Consider the following 23,036-nt stretch of genomic DNA (forward strand, 5'->3'; position numbering starts at 1 on the left):
CCGCATTGGCCACTGGCCCCCGGCAGTGGCAGAATTGGCCACCCCCTCCCCTCCCAGGGGTGCCCTCCAGCAGGCTCTGCGGTCCCAGCGCCCGGGAAAGCAGGTCGGCAGACCTTCTGGGGTCTGGGCAGGCCAGGCCGCCCGCCTGCGCGCCGCCTGCTCAGGACGTCAAGCTGCCTCTTCAAGCTCTGACCTTAGGCCGGGTGGGCTGGGCCTGTGAGCGCGCAGCACCCAGAGCTACCGGCGGTTCCGAAGGCACAGGCTGTGCACCCAGTTTCCTCAGAAGCAAAGGCGCCCCGAGGCAGCGCCCTAGAGCCGCGCTAGCTAGCTGCAGGGATGCTCCTGCTGGACGCCCCCTCCTGCGCAGCTTCCCGCCCCCCTCGCCACCTCCGAAAGAGAAGCAAGAAGAGTCGCGGCTCAAAGTGCAGCAGAGGCGGCCGTGGAGGGCCCTTCCGGAGGCCCCGTACAGACAGCAGGGGCGCGGCAGCGCCGGGCCAGGCCGGCGGGCGGGCAGCGCCCGGCAGCTCTGAGCAGGGACGGGGAGTCGCTGCAGGGCGGGGCGCCCTGCGGGAAGGCGCCCGCAGCACGGGGTCACTGAGATCCCCAGACGATGCGATGCTCGGACCGCGACCGACCCCGCCAGGCCGAGGCGCGGGATCCCCACGGCCTGGGGGGCGGGGCGGGGCGTGAGGTGGGCAGGCGCCCTGGACGGTCCGGCCGGCGTCACGGGTCCACGCCGGCTCCCCCAGACAGCAGCCCAGGCGCTGCCGCCGCGCCGCACCCCGGCCCCGCAGGCTGCCCGGGCCTCCGCGCGGAGAGGCGGGCTGGGGGGGCGACGACTCAGTCCCGCCCGAGACCTTCCTCCCGCCTTCCCCCCGCCGGCGCGCCCCGCGGCCTCTCCCAGCTCGGCCAGCGCCTGGGCAGTGGCGGGCGCTGACCCCCGGCTCCTCCCTCCCGCAGCGCCCCGCCCAGCACCCGCGCCCTCCGGGTTGGTCTCCCTCCCCCCACCCCCAGCAGCGACCCCCCCTCCCCCCACGAGGCCGCTCCCCAGGGGTGGGCACGAGCCCCGGGGGTGTGCGCCGGCCCAAGGCTGGTGGGCGGGGCCGGCGGGGGGGGGGCGCGGCTCCCTGACACAGGCACCTTCTGATTGGAGGAGCTGGAGTGGGGCGGGGCTAGCGGCTGTCTCTCGAGACAGACACCTCCCGATTGGAGGAGATGGAGTGGGGCGGGGCTCATGGCACGTGGAGCCCGCTGTCCCTGGACACAGGCGCCTTCTGATTGGAGGAGATGGAGCGGGGCGGGGCTAGCGGCACGTGGAGCCCGCAGTCCCTGGAGACAGGCGCCTTCTGATTGGAGGGCGGGGCGGGCGGGGCCGGCGGGGCGAGGCCAGGCCCGGGGTGCGTGGCGGGCTCTGATTGGAGGGCGGGGCGGGCGGGGCCGCGCCGGCGCAGTCTGGCGCCGTGGCGTCGTCCGTTCCCGCGCTCTGGGCCGGGCGGTTGGGCGCCGGCATGTTGCGCAAACTCACCGTGGACCAGATCAACGACTGGTTCACGCTCGGCAAGGCCGTGGCCGACGTGGAGCTGCTGGGCTCGCCGCCCGCCTTCCCGGCCGAGGCGGCCCGGCAGGAGGCCCAGCGCCGGGACGCCCCGGCCCCCGAGCCCGCCGCCCAGGCCCCGGCCCCGCCCCCGCCGGCCGCGGACTGCAGGTCGCGGGCGAGGGCCCGGCGGGACGTGGGGGGGGCGGGTGGGGGGGGCCGGGCGGGGGGGGGGGTTGGGGGCAGGCGGTGTGGGGGGCCCGGCGGGACGTGGGGGGGGCGGGTGTGGGGGGGCCGGGCGGGGAGGGGTTGGGGGCAGGCGGTGTGGGGGGCCCGGCGGGACGTGGGGGGGGGCGGGTGTGGGGGGGCCGGGCGGGGCCGGGGGCTGGGGGGCCGTCCGGGGCCCCGCCGAGAGCAGCCCCGGGCGGGGGCGGGGCGGGGGGGGGGTTGCGGGGCCGCCGGGCCGTCCCCTGCTGGCCTCGGCCCCCGCCCCCGCCCCCGCGCCGGTGCCCGCGTCCGGGCGAGCCGTGCGGCCTGGCGGGCGGCCCCTTCCTGCGGCCCGGGAGGGTCTTCGGCCGCAAACGTGCCTGACCGGGCCCCGCCCGGCGCCTCCCGAGGCCCCGCGCCCTCCCTCGGGCCCCCGCCCTCGGGGCCGGCGTTGGGGTGCTGCGCCCGGCGGGCGGTGGAGGCCGGGCCTGCGCCCCAGGCCCGCGGGCTGCGTCGGCGGCCGGCCGGGCCGCGTGCTGCGCTTCCGCCCGTTTGCGCTGGAAGCAGCGCAGGCCGGTCCCAGCTCCCTGTTCCCCGCAGGCCGCTCAGCCCCCGGCGCCCGGAGGGGGGCCCCGCGGACCCGCTGCGGCCCCAGGCCTCGGCTCCGCCCGACCCCGCTGCCTGCCCACCAGGTGAGTCCCGCTGCACGGCCGCCCCGCGGGGCAGGCGGGGCTGTCTGCTCCAACCGCGTGCCCGGCCTTGGTGAGCAAACCCTACTCCACGGGAGGGACGCTCGGGAGTCCCCCTCGACCCTGGGCGGGCGGTGTCCACGCGGGCCGCCCCTCCTGCGTGCGAGCCCGAGCCGCGCCTGTGCGGCTCCCGAGGGCGCCGCCCGGCCCCCGGCCTGTCGCGGCACCCCCCGGCCGGCCTGGGGGCTGTGGGGCGTCTCGCCCAGCCGGTACCTGCCCCCTGTCCCTCGGGAGCTGGGTCTTCTCCCCTGGCCTGCCGGTCCCGCGCTCCGGGCGGCTCGCTGCTCCCTGTGGTCCACCTCGGCCTCGGGCAGAGGCCGCCTTGCGGACGCGCTTTGCCCTTTTGTCCTTTCTGCCGGAGGCCGCGGCGCAGCGCCCCTTCCTCAGCCGGGGATGCCGTGCGCGGGCGCCCTCCTGGCGCTTCGGGGGCTCGTCTTCAGGCCTTGTGGCAGGAGTCACCCGAGTGCCGCCCTCTGTGCGCCTTGGCCTGTTTTGGCTCCTGCCCGGCTGTCGGGTGGAGACACTCTGGAGTCTGCGGCGTGGGCGGGCCCGTGGCATCTTGTTGCAGCATCCAGAGGAAACGGTCGGCTGGCGTCCGTCCTGCTAGTCTGCGCCGCCCTGTCCAGAGGGGTCCTCGCCTCGACCTGAGCGGCAGGGGCGGTGCCGGCCACCCAGACCCTGACCTGGGGTAGCCTGCGGAGGAGGACTCATCGGGCACGGACGGTGGAGGCGGCACAGGTGTTAGGGCCGTGCGTGCCAGTTTGCCTCTGGCGTTGTGGCGTCGCGGTGGGGGCTTAGCCCTGTTTGCACCTGGCAGCCTTGCGCGCGCTGGCTCAGAGGCCTTTGGCTTCAGGCTGCAGTTCCCGGATGCAGCCTGGGTGGAGGCGTGAGGGGGGTATGGGTGCCGGGGAGGCATGCCCAGAGCCCGTGGAGAGCGGCTTGCGGCTCCCCAACAGCTCTCCTGTGCCCTTTCTCCCTCATTACCCCATGCATACACGCAGGTCTCCAGCCTGGGCATGGACGCTGGGCTTCTGGGACATAGGCCGGGGGCGGTGCCTGCCTTTCAGGGCATCCGCTCTCCTTGCTCTTGACCTGGGCTCGTGTTTGAAGCTGCTGCTGCTGAATGCAGGACGGTGGAGTCACCGGCGGCTTGTCACCAGGTGGCCCCCAAAATGACTGCTTTGGCCGCGCTCAGAGCAATCGGCCAGTGATCAGCCAGTGACCGGCCCCCACCAGGTTGTGCCAGAGGCCGTGTGGCTTGTAGCGGAGGCAGCCCACCTCTCTCGCAGTGATGGCTTCGGCACTGCCCGTCCAGGTCGAGGTTTCTGCAGAGAACTGCCCCAGAAAGAGCGCTCTGGGGACCTTAGATTGGGGCCACTGAGCGGAGCTGGGAGTGAGCAGGAGTCCCCAGGCAGAGCGGGTGTCGGTGTACACAGTGCCGAGAGGAGTGGCCGGGGCTGGGCAGGCCTGCGCAGCTGGTCCCCTGAACCCGGGACTGTATTTCTGCCGGTGGCAAAGGGGCTTTGTGGCTGTGACCATGAGAAGGTCTCGCGGGGTGAGGCTCTCCAGGTGGGCAGGTGAAGCGAGGAGGGGGCGCCTCAGGAGCAGGAGCTGTGATGACGGAAGCCAAGGTGGGGGTGAGGTAAGAAGGGCACCACATGCGCGGGAGGCTCTTCACCGCTGGGCCGGCAGGAGACGACCCTTCCATGGCCAGAAGGAGCCGGCGGCCACGCGACCCCGGGCGGGGGTCAGTGGCCGGTCAGGACTTGGCGTCCCGACGGTGCGCATTGGCCTGTGGGGCCCCCAGCTCCCGGCACCAAGCCCGTGCTGCCCGGTCACAGCGGCCTCAGGGAGCCCCGGTGTTGCCGGCCACTCACCCTGGGAAGCCGGTGGGGGTTTGAGCCCCGGGTGCTTGTGCGGGGAGAGGGTGCTGCCTTGCGATCAGATTTGGTCCTGGGGAGACGGCTTTGGGGGGGCGTGGGGGATGGTGGTGGCGCCGCAGCAGCCCTGGGGAGAAGCCAGGAGGATCGCCCAGTGCAGGCCAGGCTCGCGGGGATGACAGGGTGACCCAGTGGGTGGAACTGGTCAGGGCCAGCGGAAAGGGCGTGTGACTTGTCGGACGTGGGGAGGTTTGGGCCGGGCGGCGGGTGCGTGTGCGTGGTCGCGCCCTCTGCGCCTGTGTTCAGGCCGTGGCTCGCGCCGGCCCCTGGCTCCTGCAGCAGCGCGGGCGTCCCCAGACGCGCCCTCTTCTCTGGGTTATGGGGTCTTTGGCCTCGGGTGGGCGCGGCGGCGTGTCGTCACCTGTGGACGTGTCAGTACGCGCCCACCACCCTGTAGCTTGCCCAGCCTGGCTCTGCGCGGCCGCGCTCGGCCGAGCCTAGGTCGTTTTGAGACCTCGAGCCCTCGCCGCGCGCCTGGCGCAGACCCGGGCGCTCGCTGAGGTGGAGGGCTGGAGGGCTGTTGCCTCCCAGCTGGTATTTTTAAGCGACTCCTGCCGCTTCCAGCTTTTCTTCTGGCGGGAAGAGGACGGCCTGCGTGGGGCAGAGACGCCGGAGGGGGGCTCGCGCGTTCCGCTCGGTTCCGCGTCAGGATGCTTTCCGGCCTTGGAGCGCGAGCTGCGCAGTTATTTTGAAGGCTTAATTTCATGGTTAAATCGGTAACGTGGTAATTAAACTTATTTTTGACAACAAGCAGCGTCTACATCTGCAATAGGAGGCGCCGTTACGTTCTGCGGCTCACAGCCATCACGGCTGCGGGGCTTGGGGTACAGTCCACATTCGGCGGGTGACAGAGCGGGGCGGGTTGCTGAGGGGAAACCAGCGATTTTAATGGTTTCCTTTTTTTTGCTCTTCGTGGAAGCATTTTAACGTTGACGTCTGAGGATAAATAGGTACGCTCTAGGTAACTGGCAAAAATAGCGAATTTTGAGCTTGAGACCTTTTTTGCTGCTTTGGATGACAGCTTGCCTCATGTCACTTGTCGATTTGCCTTAAAATTACCCATAGTCTTTTCTCCCCCCTGGTTCCTTTTCTCCGTGTGTGCGAGACTGCAGCTGCACAAGACGGAGGGGCTGCGGCCACGAGCACCTCCGTTCTCCAGGCGCCCTGTGGTGGCGGCGTGGACACAGGCCCTGCTTCATGCCGGGCCTGCTGCAGCCAGTGGCCTGGACGGCCGGTCTGTGTGTGTGTGATGTGGAGGCAGGGCAGTGAGCTTGGGCAGTGCCCTGAGGACGTCTGGCATTGTCCTCTGTGAGCACTCCCTGGGCGCGGCCTTGCCTGTCTCATCGCGGCGAAATGTAAGGGACCCAGGAGCGGGGTCATCGGGCTGCTCTGCCAGCTGGAGTGCAAGTCCAGCAGAAAGCACTGCTGCCACCTCCCTGCCTTCCTGCAGGCCTGTCCCCTTTGCCCCTCTCGGACAAGCTCGTCCCTGAAAGCGCCCCCACCGTCCCAACTGCTAGTGGGTCTGCGGTTCCACCGCAGCCGCCGCCCCCCCCCCCCCCCCTCATGCCCTGCTTCTCGGCAAGGCGAATCCCGGTGTTCCTTCGGTTAGCTGCCGGAAGTTCGGGGGACGGGCCCTCCCCTGAGGGAGCCATCCCGTGCCCACCTCTGGCCGGCTGCTCGGCCATGAGCACACCGGTTGCTTGGTCAGAATAGCCCGTTGTGGTTGGTGTTTTGGTGCTCGGCATGCTCAGTCCCCAGAGCTTGTTGTCATCTCCCTGTCACCTTGACCATGGACATCTTGGCCCACTGGGCTTGGTTACTTTTCGATGGTGTCAGTGCCCGGCTCTCCTTGGGCGTCATTGGGGCAGGAACTGTTCAAAGCGAGAGTTCTGGTCTAAGGACAGCAGACCGTGGGTCTCAGGCGCCCCTGTAGCCCATGCTGGGTGCCCCCCCGCCCCCGCCGCCCTATCAGCTCATTGTTTTTCAAAGGCCTGTTGTTGACAGACACCCCCCCACCCCCCAGCATCCAGAATGGTAAGCCGAGTGCCGCTTCCTCTTTATCTGCTGTCTCAGCCCTTCCCTGTGGGCTGCCCTCGGTAGCCATCTTCCATTAAAAGCTCAAATAATTTCATGAAATGTTGGCGCCATTTGTAAGTTAGAACCCATTCACACGTTGAATTGTGCTCCGTGCTCGGTGGTGCAGAGGCAGCACAGTCAAGCCTAAGGACTGAGGGGAACGTGCCTGTGGAGGGTGAGAAGGCTGCACAGAGCAGCTGGGAGGGAGGGTCTCGGCCCTGCTGTTCCAGGCTGTTGGGGGGGCAGAGAGCAAGCTGCAAAATGGGAGGAAAGCCCTGTTTGGGGGCCCCTAAGGCCCTGGGAGTAACTTTGCCTCAACAGAGAAGCTGCTTTTGCTTGGCGCGATGAGCACCCCTCTGGCTCCTGGGTTTTTTTGTGATTTTTTAAAAGATTTATTTATTTATTTATTTATTTATATATGCACTGGGTACAGAAGCGCGGGGAGTGAGAGAATTCTCCAGAGCCAGAGCGGGGAGCAGAACAGGCAGACTGACGAAATACACTGCTGAGGGGAGCAGTGGGCGGCAGGAGAGGTCTGTGCACCATGTGGGACCCTCGCCGGTGGCCGGGGAACAAACGGGTACTGCAGAGGCTGTGGGCAGCTTCGCAGCCCAGAGCTCAACCACTGCGCCGCTGGGGAGGCCCTGGCTCCTGGTTTTAACATTCAGAGCAGGTGCCCTGTCGTTCCCTGACGCAGGCAGCAGGCAGCAGCATCCCAGCAGCAGCATCAGACAGCGGTGTCCCTGAGTAGTGCATGGAAGAGATGCGTAAGGCCCGAGGGATGCCAGACTGGTGCTGGGGGGCGCTGAGCATAAAGGGCTGGGGGTGGGAACATCGTGTTAAATCAGGGGAGATGGAAGGGCTCCCCATACAAGTTGTGTCCCATGCACTTTGCGGCCTGTCCGTCTGCCGAGGATGGCGAGGGGCCAGGATCGGCTGCCCAGCCGGGCGACCCGCGTTTGTCAGGCTGGTGCACAGGCGCAAGAAGTCTCAGCCCTGTGCTCGGCACCCAGTGTGCTGTCCACGCCGCCCCCAGGCCCGGGCCTGCTGGTCACCACTGCTGGCCTGCCCTGGCGGCAAGGAATGAACGTGTACGCTGGCGCGCTCTGCTGACGTTGAGCCATCTCTGCGCTGCGTCGGGGTGACAAGGGCTGTGCAGGTCTTTGCCCAGCACGCTGGTAGGGGGTGCTCACAGCTTGCATGGGGGGGGGGGCTGGCAGGACGTGCATGTTCTGGGCTGCCTGTGTCAGTGGTTAAGAGTGGGCTTTTGGGGGCACCTCACAGTCCTGCTCGCGTGCCGGGCTGTGGGCATGTGTCTTTGTGTGGGTGTGAGCGTGTGCTGCAGGTACAGATCAGATCAACCCTGGCGTTTGCCTTGGTCTTATTCCAGACGCAAGGTGGCATCACGCGTTTCTCTTGTCTGAATCCAGGTCCACAGCCGCCTTCGGTTAAATTAAGCAACGTGACATGCATCCCAGAGACAGCTCACAAGTACCCCGACTTGCCCATAAACCGGTGTAAGGATGAGGTAAGGGTTTGGCGTAGTGGAATTTCGCTCTCTGCGTCAGTGCCCGGGGCCGCCTGCTTGGCCCACGGGGTGAAGCGACCGGGTGCCAAGTGAGCGCACCGGGCTGTCCAGGGGGCCCGTGCTTGTCCTCTCCAAGGTCCTGGTCCCGGTTGGCTCAGCCTTCCCCCAAGCCGCTCCCCTGCCCTTCCGTGCCACCCAGGCTTCTCCTGGAGGGCCCTTCCCTGGAGCATCTTGCTGGAGGACCCTCCCGCAGTGTCGCGGGCTCGGCTCGGTCGCCACAGCCCTTGCTGGTGTTGCCTGCTCGGCCGGTGTCTGCCGCGGCCTGGTCTGCTTCATCAGTGACACGTCGTTTCCTGGACAGCACCAGGCCAGATGCACTTTGGGTTTGGACTAAGTTTTTAGTAGGTATATGTTACTAGACATGCCGGGAACTAAAGACCCCAACGGAAGAAGCAGTTACAGATGAAGCTGGAAGGTTCCGGATATAACTTCCACGCTGCTTTAGATTGACACGTGGAACTTGTGTGGGTTATATACACCGCATTAAGCTTTAGAGACCAGCGTTCAAGGCCAGGTGTATTCCTTCACTCTACAAAGCATTGCGGGGGGTGGGGGCGCTTAATTCAGCGAGGAGGCAGAGGGCGGGGTCGCTGCTTCATAAATGCCCGCTGCGCCGCAGTGAAAGCTGTGGAGAACCGCGGCTGGAACCCCTGCCCTGGGAGGCCGCGCGGCGCTGGTGCTTCTCGGGAGCTGGGAACTGTGAAACTTCAGGTGACAGAGATGAAGACTTGGCAGGCGTAGCATGCAAGCTTGGCGTCTCCATTTTTATGTGTGAAGAACAGAGCTGGGGCTGGCCCGGCCTGGCTCCCGACCACCGTCCTCGGGTGACTGTCGGGTGGTTGGGCGGTCGTTTCCCTGGTAAAGGGGAGTCTTCCCCAGATAAGTCTTCTGGCTCTTAGGTAACGTTTTACATTCTTACTAACTCTGTGGCCATTTTGAAAGAATTTTTCTCAACCCTAGGTGATGTCCTTGATAGAGAGCAATTCTGTGGTCATTATCCACGGCGCCACAGGCAGCGGGAAGAGCACGCAGCTCCCACAGTACGTCCTGGACCACCACCTCCAGCGCGCCGCCTACTGCAACATCGTGGTCACGCAGCCACGCAAGATCGGGGCCAGCAGCATTGCCCGCTGGATCAGCCGTGAGCGCGCCTGGACGCTGGGCGGCCTGGTGGGCTACCAGGTGGGCCCTGTGGGGCGCCCGCGTGGGTTGTGCTGGGGTGCTTGTGTGCTCCGGGAGTGGGCGCCCTGGCCGAGGCCCATGGCGTAGAACCACGGCCCGGTTTAAAGAACAGTGAGACTCGGAATTTTTTTAAAACAACTAATTTTTTTCCCATTTGAACAGAGAAAAAAACATGAGAATTCTCAGACTCCTTTTGAGTTTATTCTTTTTTTTTTTTTAAACATTTATTTATTTATACAAGCAGTGGGTACAGTCAGAAGCACGGGAGGGTGAGAGGATTCACCAGAGCCAGAGCGGGGAGCAGAGCAGGCAGAAGGACCAAAGTACACTGCTGAGGGGAGCAGCAGGCGGCAGGAGAGGTCTGCGCGCCATGTGGGACCCTCCTCTGGTGGCCGGGGAGCAGCCAGGGATCGAACCGGCATTGCAGAGGCTGCAGGCAGCTTCGCAACCCAGCGCTCAACCGCTGCGCCACCGGGGAGGCCCTATGAGTTTATTCTTTTAATCACTTCTCTGTGCGTAGACGTCTCTCTACGTAAGAGGGACACAGACGGCGTGAGCGCATCAGCCAGGCCCCAGCCCCTCAGGAAAAAAGGGAACAACAAATCAGCTTTCGAGCCCCATTTTTAATTTAGACTCCGTGGTTTTGTCGTTTGTAGTCATGTCTTTATTACCTTTCTTATTTCCATTTTAAGATGATGTAGCCTGTTCGCTAGTTAAACATGAACCGCTCACACCTAAAAATGTTCTCGCTTTTCCTGCCCCAATTGAGGTGGGACTCGAGAAGGTGGCGACGGAGGACACCAGGCTGACCTATGTGACCACCGGGGTGCTGCTGCAGAAGGTGGTGGGTGCCAAGAGCCTGACGGAGTTCACGCACGTCTTCATCGACGAGGTAGGGCTGTGCCCCAACTTTGTGCTTGGTTCCAAGGCCCGGGGGGGGGCGGGGTGAGAGGTGTTTGAGGGCTAAGAGGGACCCTGTGTTTACAATGGGGTCAGCAGGCATGACCCCTGTTTTGTTGTGGAAGTCCACTGCACGCAGACACGCTTGCTTGTTTCTGGCCATTGCTGCCGCCCCGCAGGCGACATGCTTGAGCTAAAGGCCGGAGCCTGCAGTGGAGGGGTTGACATGCGCCCCGGCTTCAGCTCTGTCAGGGGGAGTTTGGCCAGGCCCGGAGAGAGCTGTGATGGTCGGGGCAGCAGAGCGCCTCGTGGATGTCGTGGGTGTCGCATATGCAAGCAGGCCCAGATGGCCTTAGACGTCACAGACGCAGCATTGATTGCTCACTGCTCTGGAAAAACCTCTCATCAGGGATTGTGAATCTGGTCTTCGCTCTCTGGAGTTTTCTCCGTAAGGGTGGAATGTTTACTGGATTTAGTTTATATTCAGACAAGGGTTTTCTAAGGTGTAGGGCGTTTTCAAAAAACTGTCTGAGGCGTCTTGGGAACTTTTTCACCTCAGCCCCGGTCTTGGAGATCATTCCTTGGGCAGCTCTGTTGGCTTCTCGGGGGAATAGAAACATAAGCAAACAAATAGAGTGGGGGCTCCATGAGGGGGCTGCAGTACCTGGTGGGGACTGAGAAGGCCCTGAGGGCTGTCGGGGCTCTCAGCACCTGGCTTGTGGCTGCGATGATGCTCGAACTCCAAGGGTGTGGCGGGCGCCTAGGTCTCACCTTCCTTCCCCTGGGAGGGGGGCGCAGGGAAGTGACCTGCTGTGGTGGGCGGTGGGTTGCAGAGGCCTGTGTCTTTGCGGCAGCAGGCGGTCTCATGTTTGGTGGCCACAGCGGGGGCGGCATCAAGAGGGCCAGGCGGTTTGCACCTGCTGAGCCTTCCAGCTGGGCTCCCATGGAAGTGGGGCTGCGGGCTTCCCCGGGGGTCCGCTCCAGAACTGCACTGTTGTCACCCTCGTTTGTCTTCTGCGCACCCTGCCTCCTGCGGCCTGGGGGGCTTGTGCGCGCACTGGGGCGCCTTGTGCTCGGCACTCTTTCCTCAAGCTGTGCCAAGTGCTGGCCTGGGTTGCGGCCCGGCTGCCCAGGGCCTGGGAGCGGCGCAGTGGCTGGGGGAATGGGGGCCAGATATACCTGAGGGTCAGGCAAGGTGATTAGAACTGTGAGTGTGGGGTGATTAGAACTTCCGAAGACTCGCAAGGGGCTGGAGGTGGAGGTGGTTGAACGTGGGACGGTGGCTTTTCTGCTTTCGAGAAAGAATGAACCCGCCCCTGGGGAAGCCTCCACCTGCGAGCGCCCAGGCCTGCCTTCTGGCTGCCTGCTGGGGCTGCGGGACCAGGCAGGCGGGGAGCTGTCTGCAGCAGCCTCTCGGGGTCTGCGTTCTCATGCTGTGGAGACAGGAGGCCGGGTTGGGGCTGGGTTGGGGGCGGCAGGGACGCTGCACTGGGGGTGACTGCTGGCACGTCGGGCTCCCTGGGCTCTCGATGCTGAGGGCTTCACCGGCGCTTCATTTCCTTTGCCTCCCCCATGTCCGAGAGGAAGGGTCGCGGCATTCGCAGGGAACTGTGAGGGATTAGTGGGCAGCGGGGTATCGTGTAGACTCCCAGCGTGGGGGGAGGCAGGTGGGGCCTGGCCTGGGGCTGGTGGTGGGGTGAGTGGTGGGCCCTGCACAGTGAGGAGATGGTGCTCCCTCCTCAGGGCTCGCGCGCAGAGAACCTGGCCGCTCCTTGCGTAGAGGGCCCGGCTGGGCGAGCAAGTAACCGGGTTCCTATGGAGTGAGTGATGCGCCTCGGCGGGTCCTAGTGAGGCAGGGTGGGGTCTGGGACCACCGTGGGGCCTGGGGCAGCTCCGGCAGCCTCCATCCCGGCGCCTGCACTTACCCTAGGGCTGAGGGTGCTGACGGGCTTCAGGTTTACCTGTTTGTGCTGGACCCAGCTTTTCCAGGCCAGTGTTCTGCCCTTGCCTTGGGTCCCATCGATGGACACCCTGCCCTGGCCTCTCGCCCCTGCCATCTGGCCGCAGGATCAGTCACTCAGTGTGGAGCTGAGGCGGGCAGGTTGGGGCCTGTGGCTGTCTGGGGCACTACGGACACTGAGTGGGCAGGGCCCAGGGTGAACCCTGACTGCCTAGAGGCCAGCGGGGGCCCTAGAGACCCTCCTCTGCTTGGCCCATGGGCCCTGAGCCAGGAGAAGTGGCTCCCGAGCTGCCCGCCCCACCTCCTGGGCCTGACGCGACCCGCTTCTGTCCTAGGTGCACGAGCGGACGGAGGAGATGGACTTCCTGCTGCTGGTCGTCCGCAAGCTGCTGAGGACAAACTCGCGCTTTGTGAAGGTAAGACAGGTTTTGTCGGGACAGCGCTCTCTGGGGCTAAGATCTGGTCTCAGTCGAGTTCTCTGTGTTTCAGCACCGACATCCTGACACCTGCTCGGGGCCGGCTGAGGGCAGCCTTTCAGGGCCAGGGCGCGGGTCCTGTCGGGCTGTGTGTTGTTGAAAGCTCTCCCCGGGGCAGGGGTGGAGGGGTGGGGAGGAAGCGTGCTGCTCTCAGTTGAGCAGGTTTCATGCTCGGAGGGGGCGAGTGTACCTGCAGACCTTACTTTAACAATAGTGCTGGAGCGCCGTGTCCCAGACTGTCCAGTCCCCCTGCCTCTGGGTTTCATGACGCGCGGCCGAAGGCCTGGCGCGGTCACTTTGTTCTCACAGCGCAGGAGCCAAAGCCGAGAGGCGCGAGCTTGGGCCAGAGAGAAGCGCGGTCTCTCCTGCGATGTCGCGCGGGCCAGCCCCCTGTGCCTTCAGCGGGTCTCAGCGGTGTGCACGCAGCCGTGGTGGGTGTTGGGCCACCTCCTGAGGGCCGGCCCAAGGGCCAACACGTGTCTGGAAGAAGCTTCCCATCCCTTGGGCATCGCCGGCCCCAGACTGAGCACCTTCTCCTGGGGCGGTGGGGGGGGGGTGCGGGTGTCAGCCTCGCTGCTGAGATGACCGCACCAGGAATTCCTCTGCTGCACCCTGGTTCCACAGTCCCGGGTCTGTCTGGATTGTCGTGTTGAGACTTTTCTGTCTTACTCGAGGGTAATGACTTGCTTACGTGCCTTTTTCTAGTTTTCAGTAGTAAAGAGAGTTCAGGAGTGTTTGTGGGCTGAAAACACTCACCCCGCCACTGAGCGCAGGGCCGAGGGCTGTGACGCCCCTCCGGTGAGCAGTGGGGAGTGTTCCCGTGACGCTGCGAAGGACGCGGGTGGGACCCTCGCTAGAGACGCACCGTGTGTGCTGGCTGGGACACACGTGAGGCCTCGGGGGTTCTGGGATAGGGCCTCGAAACTCAGGTCCTGTGCTGCTTTTGGAAGAGATGCCGTCACCCCCGGACAGGTGGCCTTCGAGGTCTCCATGGCCCCCCCGCCCCACCTTTTGTGGTCCCTGGCTCCTCGCCGGTGGTGGTCCCTGCTGGCTGGCCGACCAGTCTGGGCCCAGCACCTAGTTTAGAGATCAGCCCCCGCCTGGGATGGGCCCCTCTAACACCTCGAATGACTTCTCGGGCCTTCCTTGCAGCCTCAGGCCGCTCGTGGAAAAGCGAGTCTGGCACGTGAGTCTCACCGTCTGTCTCTGACGTCAAAGGGGAGAGTGGAGATGCTGGCTCGGGGGCCTCTGCCAGGCCTCGCCCACAGAGCCCCCGCTACCCTGTGTTCCCCAGCAGGGCCAGAGCAGAGCCGCCTTCCCGCCATGTTTCTGGAAGGTCTCATCCCATGGTTTTCTTTTGGCAAAACAAACCTGCGGGCAGGTCCCGAGTCCTGTGGCCCCTGGGCCACCTGCTCTCTGCCTGCCTAGCTGTCCGCCCGTGGCCGCGATAGGGTCTTGACTCCAAGCCGACGGTTCTGGACCCTGTCTTCCTTTCTGCTGGGTCACGCCCTCATTTTTCCTGGGACGTGTGACGTGACTTAACTCTTCTCAGTTGTCTGACGCAGCTTCCTTGAAATCAGTGACTGCGACTTAGTTTTATCAACCAGATGTCGTGTTTCACTGGTGGATACACCTGAAGAAGCTGCGGAAGGTGGGGTGTCCTCAGCCGCGGCAGCTGTCTCCCGCGGAGGCAGGGCCACTCGCTGCAGTCACTGTGGTGATGCTGCGGCGTCGGCCCTCTGACCCCCAGGTGATCCTGATGTCGGCCACCATCAACTGCAGGGAGTTCGCCGACTACTTCGCCGTCCCCGTCCAGAACAGGCTGAGCCCTGCCTATGTCTTTGAGGTGGAAGGGACGCCCCACGCCATCACCGAGCATTACCTGGACGACCTGGGGCACATCCACCACAGCCGGGTAGGTGGGGAGCAGGCGCTGACGGGGGCGGGAGGGCCCTCCTGGCTTGGGCATCAGCCGAGACGGTGACAGACGCTCTTCCCAGCGTCTAAGGCAGCACTTTGAAAGAGCCTTGCAGTGGGTACCACCTGTCATCACCCGGCTCCCCCGTGAGCGTCTCCTGTGGGGCACTGAGCGCAGCCGTGTTCGTGGTGAGGAGGGCACCGGGAACCATCAGTAATTCTGCATTTTCTGAACCGTTTTTGAATGTGAGAAATGACAATTGGTCTCTGCACTTGGCCAAGGGGACTGACTCCGGTGGAGGTTGATTGGCGTCGTGGGGGCAGAGCCACGCACCTTTACGTGGCTCCCCACGCACAAGCCAAGCACGGTGGGCCTGGTGCCCTCTGAGCCCCTGCGGTGGGCTCTGTCCAGCAGGCGGGCAGCTCCGGTGTCGGCATCACCTGGCCGCAGCCCGTCTTTGTCCCTGCCAGCTGCCCAGAAGGTGTCCTGAGAGCAGGAGCTTGGCTTGTCCCGTGTGTCAGCGTCGGCCTCGCGGCGCCCGTGTCTTCACCCGCCTCTGCGCGGTCTGGAGTCAGAGGACTGTTGTCACGACTGTGGTTTACATGCCAGCTGTGGCATGCCCCAGCGCACCGTCTCGCGTGACAGAATGCAACCTTCCTCCCTGCGCCGCCGCCCTCCCTGTCCAGGCCCCTTTTCTGACGTTTGCCCAAAACACCCCAGGCCTTTGGAAAAGCACATAACTCTAGCTCTGGCTGTCAGCGAGATGGCGAGGGCCTGCCCGTGACCGGCATGCGATGCCTGGCGCCCCACCCGGCGCCCTACCCTGCACAGTGGGCTGCGGCCCTGATTCCACCAGAAGGGACTCTGGAGGTGGGTGGGAGGGAGGTTGAGTGCTCCTGTCCCCATGCGGTTGCCCTGTTTGCTGCCTGCAGCCTGGGTCCTGCACGGCGCCCCGCTGTGGTAGCTGCCTCCCTGGGCGGGCATGCTGGCGGCTGCAGGACGGAGCCCACGCACTCCTGGCTGCGCTGGCCGTCATCCCAGGGCCTGTGCGCCCCCCTTGTCACCTGCTCCCAGCGGTGGAGATAGTGGGCTCCTTGGGAGCCTCGTGAGCGTTGTGCTGGAAAGGAGTTTTCTGGACTTGGATTCTAGAGCGAATGGAATTGTTCCAGGGCCGGGAGAGGGGCACCGCAGACCCCCAAACCTGCCTCTTCTCAGTAGGTCCTGCCAGCCGCCGCGTCGAGAGGACACACACTCCAGCGCGTTAGGAATTTTAATGGAAAAGAATTTTCATACAGCTTGTGTGTGATACAGCAGAGGGGAAGGACAGAGTTTCTCCGAATCAGGCACCTAAAGTCCCCACTCTCTTGTGGGTAAATGTCCAGCTCGACAGGGTGACCCATCGCAGGCCCCCGAGGCCCCAAAGCTGTCACATCTAAGGCGCCTTCCGGCAGGGACCCATGGAAGGGGTCAGAAACAGCCAGATCAGTCTGGGAGGAAAAGAGCGGAATCAAAGCTGCCGTCGCTCCCCTCCCCGCAGGGCTCCCCCATGTCCCTTCCGACCCACCCGGGACCACGAAGCCAGCGTGGCTTCTCGTGTCTCTGCTCCCCGCGCGGCCTCCCGCCCTCTTCCTCTCCCGCCAGCCTCCTCCCAGCTTCGCCTCCTGCTCAGCTTCGCCCTCCCTTGGGTGGGGGAGGGAACCTGGAACCGCCCCTTTTCTTGACCCCCCCCACTGTTACAGCATCACCTGAGAGTGGAGACAGGTCTTTCTGCGCGTGCTGGAGGAGAGCGACGCCGCGCGGGGTTGGAGGCGGCTGGGAGCTCCGGAGAATAAGCCTGTTTTCTCTCTCGTTTTTGTAGGGTTGCGTTAGGCGAATGACGGTGGCGGTTTGGGTAAGAGAGAGCATCCCGTCAGGGGAAGGCTGGCCGTCAGGCGGGGTTGTGAGGGTCCCTCCTCCAGGCGGGGGGCACGTCGTTTGTCTTCATTCTGTCTGCGGGCGGCGGTGATGGTGAGACGTGGGCCGGCTCATGCTAGCCGATTTCTCCTCAGTGAGAACTGGAAAGATTATTGCTGCTTATTGTCCGAAGGCTTTTTCTGATGCGTCCCTTGCCGGGCGAAGAGCAGGGCCTGACGGCGCGTTCTTGACAGAGAGCTGTAAGTGGTGACGCAAGCGCAGCCGGCTTCCTTTTGGCGGGGAAGGTCCAGTCAGGACGCAGAATAGACTCTGCGGGAATCACGACGTGCTGTTGTGCTGACCATTCAGTGACCCCTGGCGGTCCCCGGGAAGCTGTCAGCTCAGACTAGGGGTTCTCATGGGTGGGGTTTGCTGCTCTGGTGAGCCCCAGTGCCCTGCGGTGGCAGCTGAGGGCAGTTTTAAATCCCAGGGAATCAAGTTTGGCTTCATTTTAATCACAACTGGGAGAGGTGCCATGTGCCCGGGCCTGGTGGGCACAGCGCGCGGCCCAGCTGCCACTGGGGGTTGGCAGAGACGGAAGGCGCTTGTGAATTCTGGGGCCGCTCCTACCTGGGTGATGCTGCATCCCAGGGCTCTCGGGGTGAAGGCTTGGCGGGGACCAGAGCGCCCCCCCTCCCCCGCTTCCTTGACTTCTCACACAAAGTAGAGCCCCTCCGGCACAGCCTGCGGCGGCGGGCCCCGCCCTTGCCCTTTGGTGGTGGCTATCTGGGGGTGCTTCCCGCGGTGAGCCGCAGGAGAGGGCCGCCCCTGCGGCCGCCCCCTGAGTTCGCTTGGTAACTCTTTTTTGGTGTTCCGACCTGTCTCCTGCCCGTTTCCAGTTCTCCCCTCACCTCCTGGAGCAGCCGGTGATAACTCAGGACGCGTATGAAGTCGCTGCCGCCCTGATCAGGATGTTTGACGACCTGGATCTGCAGGAGAGTGGGTGAGCGCTGGCGGCCACTTGCCTGCGAGGCCGCGTTGCTTTGTTTCTGGAGGGGCTCAGGGCCCCTGTAGATACTTCTCTGTCGTGACTGGGGGGTTTAAAAAATGAAGTTAGAATGTTGTGGATTTTTTTTCCTGAGATTTTTTTATTTATACAAGAGCTGGGGTATGGGCCAGAGATAGAGGTGGTGAGAGGATCCACCAGAGCCAGAGTGGGGAGCAGAACAGGCAGAAGGACCGAAGTACACTGCTGAGGGGAGCAGCAGGGAGTCAGGAGAGGCCTGCCGCGCCATGTGGGTGGCTCCCCTGCCGGCTGAGGAGCAAACCTGCGCTGCAGAGGCAGCTTCACAGCGCTGCGCTCAACCCGCTGTGCCACCGGGAGGCCCCATTGCAGAATTTTTACTGGAAATTTCCACTCTAAAGTAGTCACAGCCACGGTGACTATAATTTTAGGGCTGATGGTTTTAAGAGCTAGAAGCTACAGCTTGAAGGTAGCTTGTGCAGCGGCGGCCGTGGAGTGAACACCATGCGTCAGTCCTGGCGCTGCGTCCGGAGGGCTGCGGTGTCCTCCCCAGGCCCCAGCCCGCCCGTGGCGACCAAAGCCCATTTCACTGGGCCGTCCTCCAGCTCTTGGGAGCCTGCTGCTGCTTCCTGTAGAGCTGCGTCCGGGGCCGTGCGCTGGGAGTGGGCTGCATCTGGCTGCTTGCATTCTTGCCAGCGGTGCGGGGTCGGTTGCACCCGCCCCCTGCGTGTGCCAGGGCACACACAGGCTCCCCGTTTTTGCTGCCCATGCACCTGAGGCTGCATCGTGCCATGGTTTCCATCTGCGTCTCCTTGTGGAGCGATGCTGCTTCTCTAGGTGCTCACTGGCCGGTCGTTGGTCTCCAGAGACCCGAGCGACTTGGACCACGTTAGCTGGGCTGCCTGTCCCTTCGCATGGAGCGGCGAGCATTGTCATGCGAGTACCTCCACCCAGTGGGCTGCTCTTGAGGTGTCCTGAGGAACCCCCCATGTTCAGCGTAGATGAGGCCCAGTTTGTCGGTTTCGCCTCTGTGGCCCGCGCCCTTGTGTCCCAACTGAGGCGCCTCTCCAGGCTTGGGCCGCAAAGGCCCGTGTGTTTCCTCCCAAGAGCTTTACATGCCTGGCCTCTCTGTGTCGCCTGGGCCTGGTCTCTGAGGCGGGTACCCTGCGGCGGGCGGGGCTGGCTGGCCTGGGAAGCTGTGTGGGGGATCAGTTGGCTGAGGACCTGTGGGCTGATTTCTGGGCTCCTGGCTCCACCCCCCCCCCAACTGCGTGTGTCTCCTGTGGCCAGCCCTGCACCCCCTGGATTATCTTTGCTCTGAGGTTATTTAGAGATTAAAAGTCTGAGTCCCCCTCACTTTATTCTTTGTGGGGATTACTTCCGCTATTTTGTGTTCCTTACAATTTTGTGTGAATTTTAGAATGAGTTTGTCAGTTTCTGCAGAGAGGGCAGCTCTGATTCTGAAAGGCACCTGGGGCTGGGATGCAGCTTGGGGAGCGTCGCCACGCCGCGCTGCTCGTCTCCGGGATGGGGGGCTCTTCTGCTCGGTGACTGTTTATTTCAACAGCACTTGGTAGTTGCCAGAGTGTTAAGTTTCTTGCTTATCTTGAAAGTTCATCCCTGTATTTTATTCTTACTGGTGCTCCTGTGAGTGGAACCGCCTCCTTAATTCCGTTTCTAGCTTGTTCCTCAGAAGCACTCAGAGCAACTGGCCTGCGGCCTGTTGAGCTCACTGGTCACGCTCATGGCTTCTTTGGGGCCATCCCCGCACGAGCCCATGCGTCTGGCTTCCTTCCTTCCTTCCCAGGCTGAAGGCCTCATTGTCCTGCCTGGAACCTCCAGGCCACGCAGGGTGGTGCGTAGCCTGGTCCTGGTGGCTGGCACAGTGCCTGGTGCCGTCCCACAGGGCCAGCGGTGGGGTTTCCACAGAGCCTTTGGACTGGGAGTTCACATTTTGCTTGTTGTTATGTTAAATGTGGGCTATTTTCAGGCCTGGGATGACGGTATTTAGATTTGTAATAGTTCTTTGTTTGTTTGTTTTAAAGATTTATTTATTTGTTTATACAAGCACTGGGCACAGTCAGAAGCACAGGAGGGTGAGAGAATTCACCAGAGCCAGAGCGGGGAGCAGAGCAGGCAGAAGGACTGAAGTACACTGCTGAGGGGAGCAGCGGGCATGGCAGGAGAGGTCTGCGCGCCATGTGGGACCCTCGCCGGTGGCCGGGGATTGAACCGGCGCTGCAGAGGCTGCGGGCAGCTTTGTAGCCCAGCGCTCAACCTCTGCGTCAGCAGGGGAGGCCCTGCAATAGTTTTTATGGAAGAAAATAACGGAAGGCTTGGGACTCCCCCTTGGGGCCATGGGCAGCTGCATGTCCTGGGTCAGCTCTGGTTTTTAGGTGAAGAACGAACATACCAGATGGGCAGCCAGAGTCCTCTGGGCTGGGAGGCTGGGGGTTTCTGGAGGGGCAGTGGCTCTTCCAGCCTCCGGTGACCGATGCACCTTCTGTTTCCCACAGGAACAAGACCTGGGCGGGGGCCGAGTTCATGTCGGAGCGCAGCAGCGTGCTGGTGTTCTTGCCAGGTGAGTGCGGCGGGTGGCACCTGCCAGGATGGCGTCCTGTGAGTTTGCTCATTAATCCTTGAGAAGGTGAACAGTGTGATTTTTGGCTTGGCTTCTCTTTATATTTTTAAAGATTTTCTTTATTCTCGAGTAGACGAACTGGGGTGCAGGATAGAGGTCTGGGGGTGAGAGGACCCACCAGAGACAGAGTGGGGAGCAGAACTGGTGGATCCATTGAAACCCACTGCTGAGGGGAGCGGCGGGGAGACAGGAGAGGTCTGCCTTGTGAGTCAGCTCCCTGGCTGGGGATCGAACCCAGGCCATTGCGGTGACAGCCTGAGACTGACCCCTGGGTCACTGGAGAGGCCCTGGGCTTGGCTTCTTTTTGTAGCTTTCAGCGCCGGCAGGAGCCTGACACCTTTGCTGGTGCAGCCCGTGGGGCGATGTCCAGCCACGTAGCAGGGTGACTCGGCGACTGTCGTGCGATTTGCAAAAGGGTTGCTCGGGCCGGCTCACGCTGTCACCACGTGCAAGAAGTTCTTTCTGGCAATGAGAATGTCAAAGGAACGTCCAGTGCCCGGTGCTATGGCATCCACTTGGCCCATGTCCAGGTTTTCAGTTAACTCTTTGGCTTTGTTATGTCGTGCTCGTGTGCCTGTGCTATGCCTGTGCGGTTGCTGCCCGAATCCAGCCGCGGGCTCGTCAGCCCCGTGGGAGGAGGCTCTCTGCACATGCCTGAGGGTTAACGTTTGCCAAGTTGTGCTTTCAGAGTGGTATTTTTGGTGGCTTAGTGAGGGGGCGCGGCTCGATGGGGCATTGCACAACCAGGCAGGTATTTTTGTTACTGGGAGGTGGTCAGTGGCGCGGCGGGCGCAGGCGAGTGGGCGCTGACAGGAGACCGCAGAGCGGCTGTCTGGGTGATCTGAGCATTGCGGAAGCCTGGCTCGTTGGGCCGCACCTCTCACATGTGGGTGTGTTCAGGGTCAGCTGGTGCCGCCTGGGCCGGGCCTGGAAGGAGGGGCTCTCCCGAGCGCTGCCCGGAGAGGTGTTGGGGCCGGTGCCTGTGCCAGGGCCCTTCTTGGTGCCTGTGCTCATGGTCGGCTGCTGTGAGTGGGTTTGGGGTGTGCTGGCCGCTGCTGCGTGGGCTGCGCTCCAGGAGATGCGTCGCTGAGGGACCCTTCTTGCTAGTGCTGGAGGCAGCAGGTCCGAGTCACGGGACCACCCGGGCCTTGTGCCCTCCAAGGTGCTGTGTGGTGTCCGTGTGCACCCCTTGGTTCTGGTCTTGGCTGGCTGTCTTGGTCCTTGGCTGGGGGCTGCCTTGCTGCAGCGCTGCCTCCATGGACACGCGGCCTGCGTGTGTCTGAGAGAGTGTGTGTGTCTCTGTGTGAGTGTATCCCCTTGTCCGTGAGAGGAAGGCTGCTCTGCTGTGGGGACACTGCTCCTGACCGTCACATCCTGAGGCTCCCAGCCCGGGACTTTGCCGTCCCTGGGAGACAGACACGTTTAACTCACTGGTGGCTCAGATACTCGTGATTCAGACAAAAAGTTAAGCACGTTTTCTATGTCGACGCTTTCTAAACCTAACAAGTGTTGCACATTCACTGTCGGGGCTACCTAGGTGCTGTTAAGGTCGTGAAAGCGTTGCTGCTCGCTTGGGATGGGGACTTTGGGGCATCAGCGGGGAAAGTGTGAAATCACACACGTAGCCCTTGTGGGAGGAAACCAAGGGAGGAGTGTTTTCCCATATTCTGAGCTACCGGCCGCCGCCCCGTTCGCGTTCACCTGCGGTTCTGACGTGCCGGGGGAGGAGATGAGAAACCCCAGCTGAGGCGGGTCGGTGGGGCCTTTTGTGAGAAAGAAGTTCCTCTGCAGCCCGGCCCTTGGCAGTGAACGCAGGGCTCTCCGCGTGCCTCTCTTCCAGGTCTGGGCGAGATCAACTACATGCATGAGCTCCTCGTCAGCATGACCCACAGAAGGTGCGTCTCCGCGGCCGGTGCACCTGCCCGAGTGGCTGCTGGACCCCAGTGGGCGTCTGGCGCGCATGCCCTGGCGGCCACCTCACCTCCTTCTCCGCCGCGCAGGCTGCAGGTGTACCCCCTCCACTCCAGCGTGACTCTGGAGGAGCAGAACAACGTGTTCCTGAGCCCTGTGCCTGGCTACAGAAAGGTGGGCCTGGCCCCAGGTCTGTGGCTGCTCTGTGCTCCGCGGCCTTGCTGGTCTCCCGGACAGACATGCGCTGGGCCTGAGCCTCGCCCGCTCTGCGTGCTGGGCCCGAGGAGCCAGGCTGCCCCACCCTGACTCTGGTGTTTCCCGGACTGTGGCTCCTTGTGTCCCTGAGAAGACGCTTTGCCCCTGGCTCTTGTTCCAGTCCCGACGCAGGAGGTTTCCCCCCGGGTCCGGGGGATCATGGGCTTGTCCTTCCACGGCCTGTCCTGAGCTGCTTGAGGGCCTCAGGAGCCTGTGGAGGCTCTGGGTCTGCGGTTACGGCTCCTTCCTCTCAGAGTCTTGTCCTGGGGCGCCTTTTGCCCCCGGGTGGTCTTGGGACCCACAGAAGCGACGCTGTTGGCCGGCAGGTGCTGCCGTCTGGCCACAGCTCAGGGCTGCTGTGCCGTGATCCTGAGGTCGGGGTCCCTGCGGCCCGGGCTCCACCCCTGGAGAGGACGGCACCCCAGAGTGGCCTGCACTGGCAGGGCGCGCGCGTGTTGGGTGGGCGGGAGCCACATGGTTGTGTGGCTTTGAGCTGCTCTCTCCTCCGAGACGTCCCTGGCCGCTGCTGCGTGGAGGTGTGAAGGAGATGCATCATCACCACGTGTACCCATTTCCGTGGCCCGCGGCCGAGCCACACAGCCCGGGGGTCTGTGTGGGGCCCCGTGCGGTGCCTGTTGTCTGCAGTCGGGCCAGGTGCTGAGCCCTGGCGGGGTCCTCAGAGCAGCCTCATCGCACCTGCGGCGGCTGTTATCCTGCCACTGACAGGAGAGCAATGAGGTGCTGGGGGTGTGGAGCCAGCTGGCCCTGAGCCCACAGTCTGA

At 63.7% G+C, this 23,036-nt stretch overlaps 1 protein-coding gene across 1 annotated transcript in view; it reads left to right on the forward strand.

Annotated features, from left to right (window-relative positions):
- Window positions 1-1,508: 1,508 nt before the first annotated feature.
- Window positions 1,509-23,036, forward strand: part of TDRD9 (tudor domain containing 9) — a gene marked incomplete at both ends in the record, with an annotated part of 49,481 nt that continues 27,953 nt past the window's right edge. Inside the window, 11 exons of the mRNA XM_084240342.1 lie at window positions 1,509-1,705; window positions 2,342-2,433; window positions 7,937-8,034; window positions 9,055-9,276; window positions 10,046-10,168; window positions 12,472-12,552; window positions 14,363-14,527; window positions 17,323-17,426; window positions 19,964-20,028; window positions 21,929-21,983; window positions 22,089-22,173. Of these exons, the coding sequence (XP_084096468.1) occupies window positions 1,509-1,705; window positions 2,342-2,433; window positions 7,937-8,034; window positions 9,055-9,276; window positions 10,046-10,168; window positions 12,472-12,552; window positions 14,363-14,527; window positions 17,323-17,426; window positions 19,964-20,028; window positions 21,929-21,983; window positions 22,089-22,173 (1,287 nt within the window). The remainder of the gene's footprint in view (window positions 1,706-2,341; window positions 2,434-7,936; window positions 8,035-9,054; window positions 9,277-10,045; window positions 10,169-12,471; window positions 12,553-14,362; window positions 14,528-17,322; window positions 17,427-19,963; window positions 20,029-21,928; window positions 21,984-22,088; window positions 22,174-23,036) is intronic.

Source organism: Talpa europaea, assembly GCF_964194135.1.
Source record: "Talpa europaea genome assembly, chromosome: 8".
Taxonomy (NCBI): Eukaryota; Metazoa; Chordata; class Mammalia; order Eulipotyphla; family Talpidae; genus Talpa; species Talpa europaea.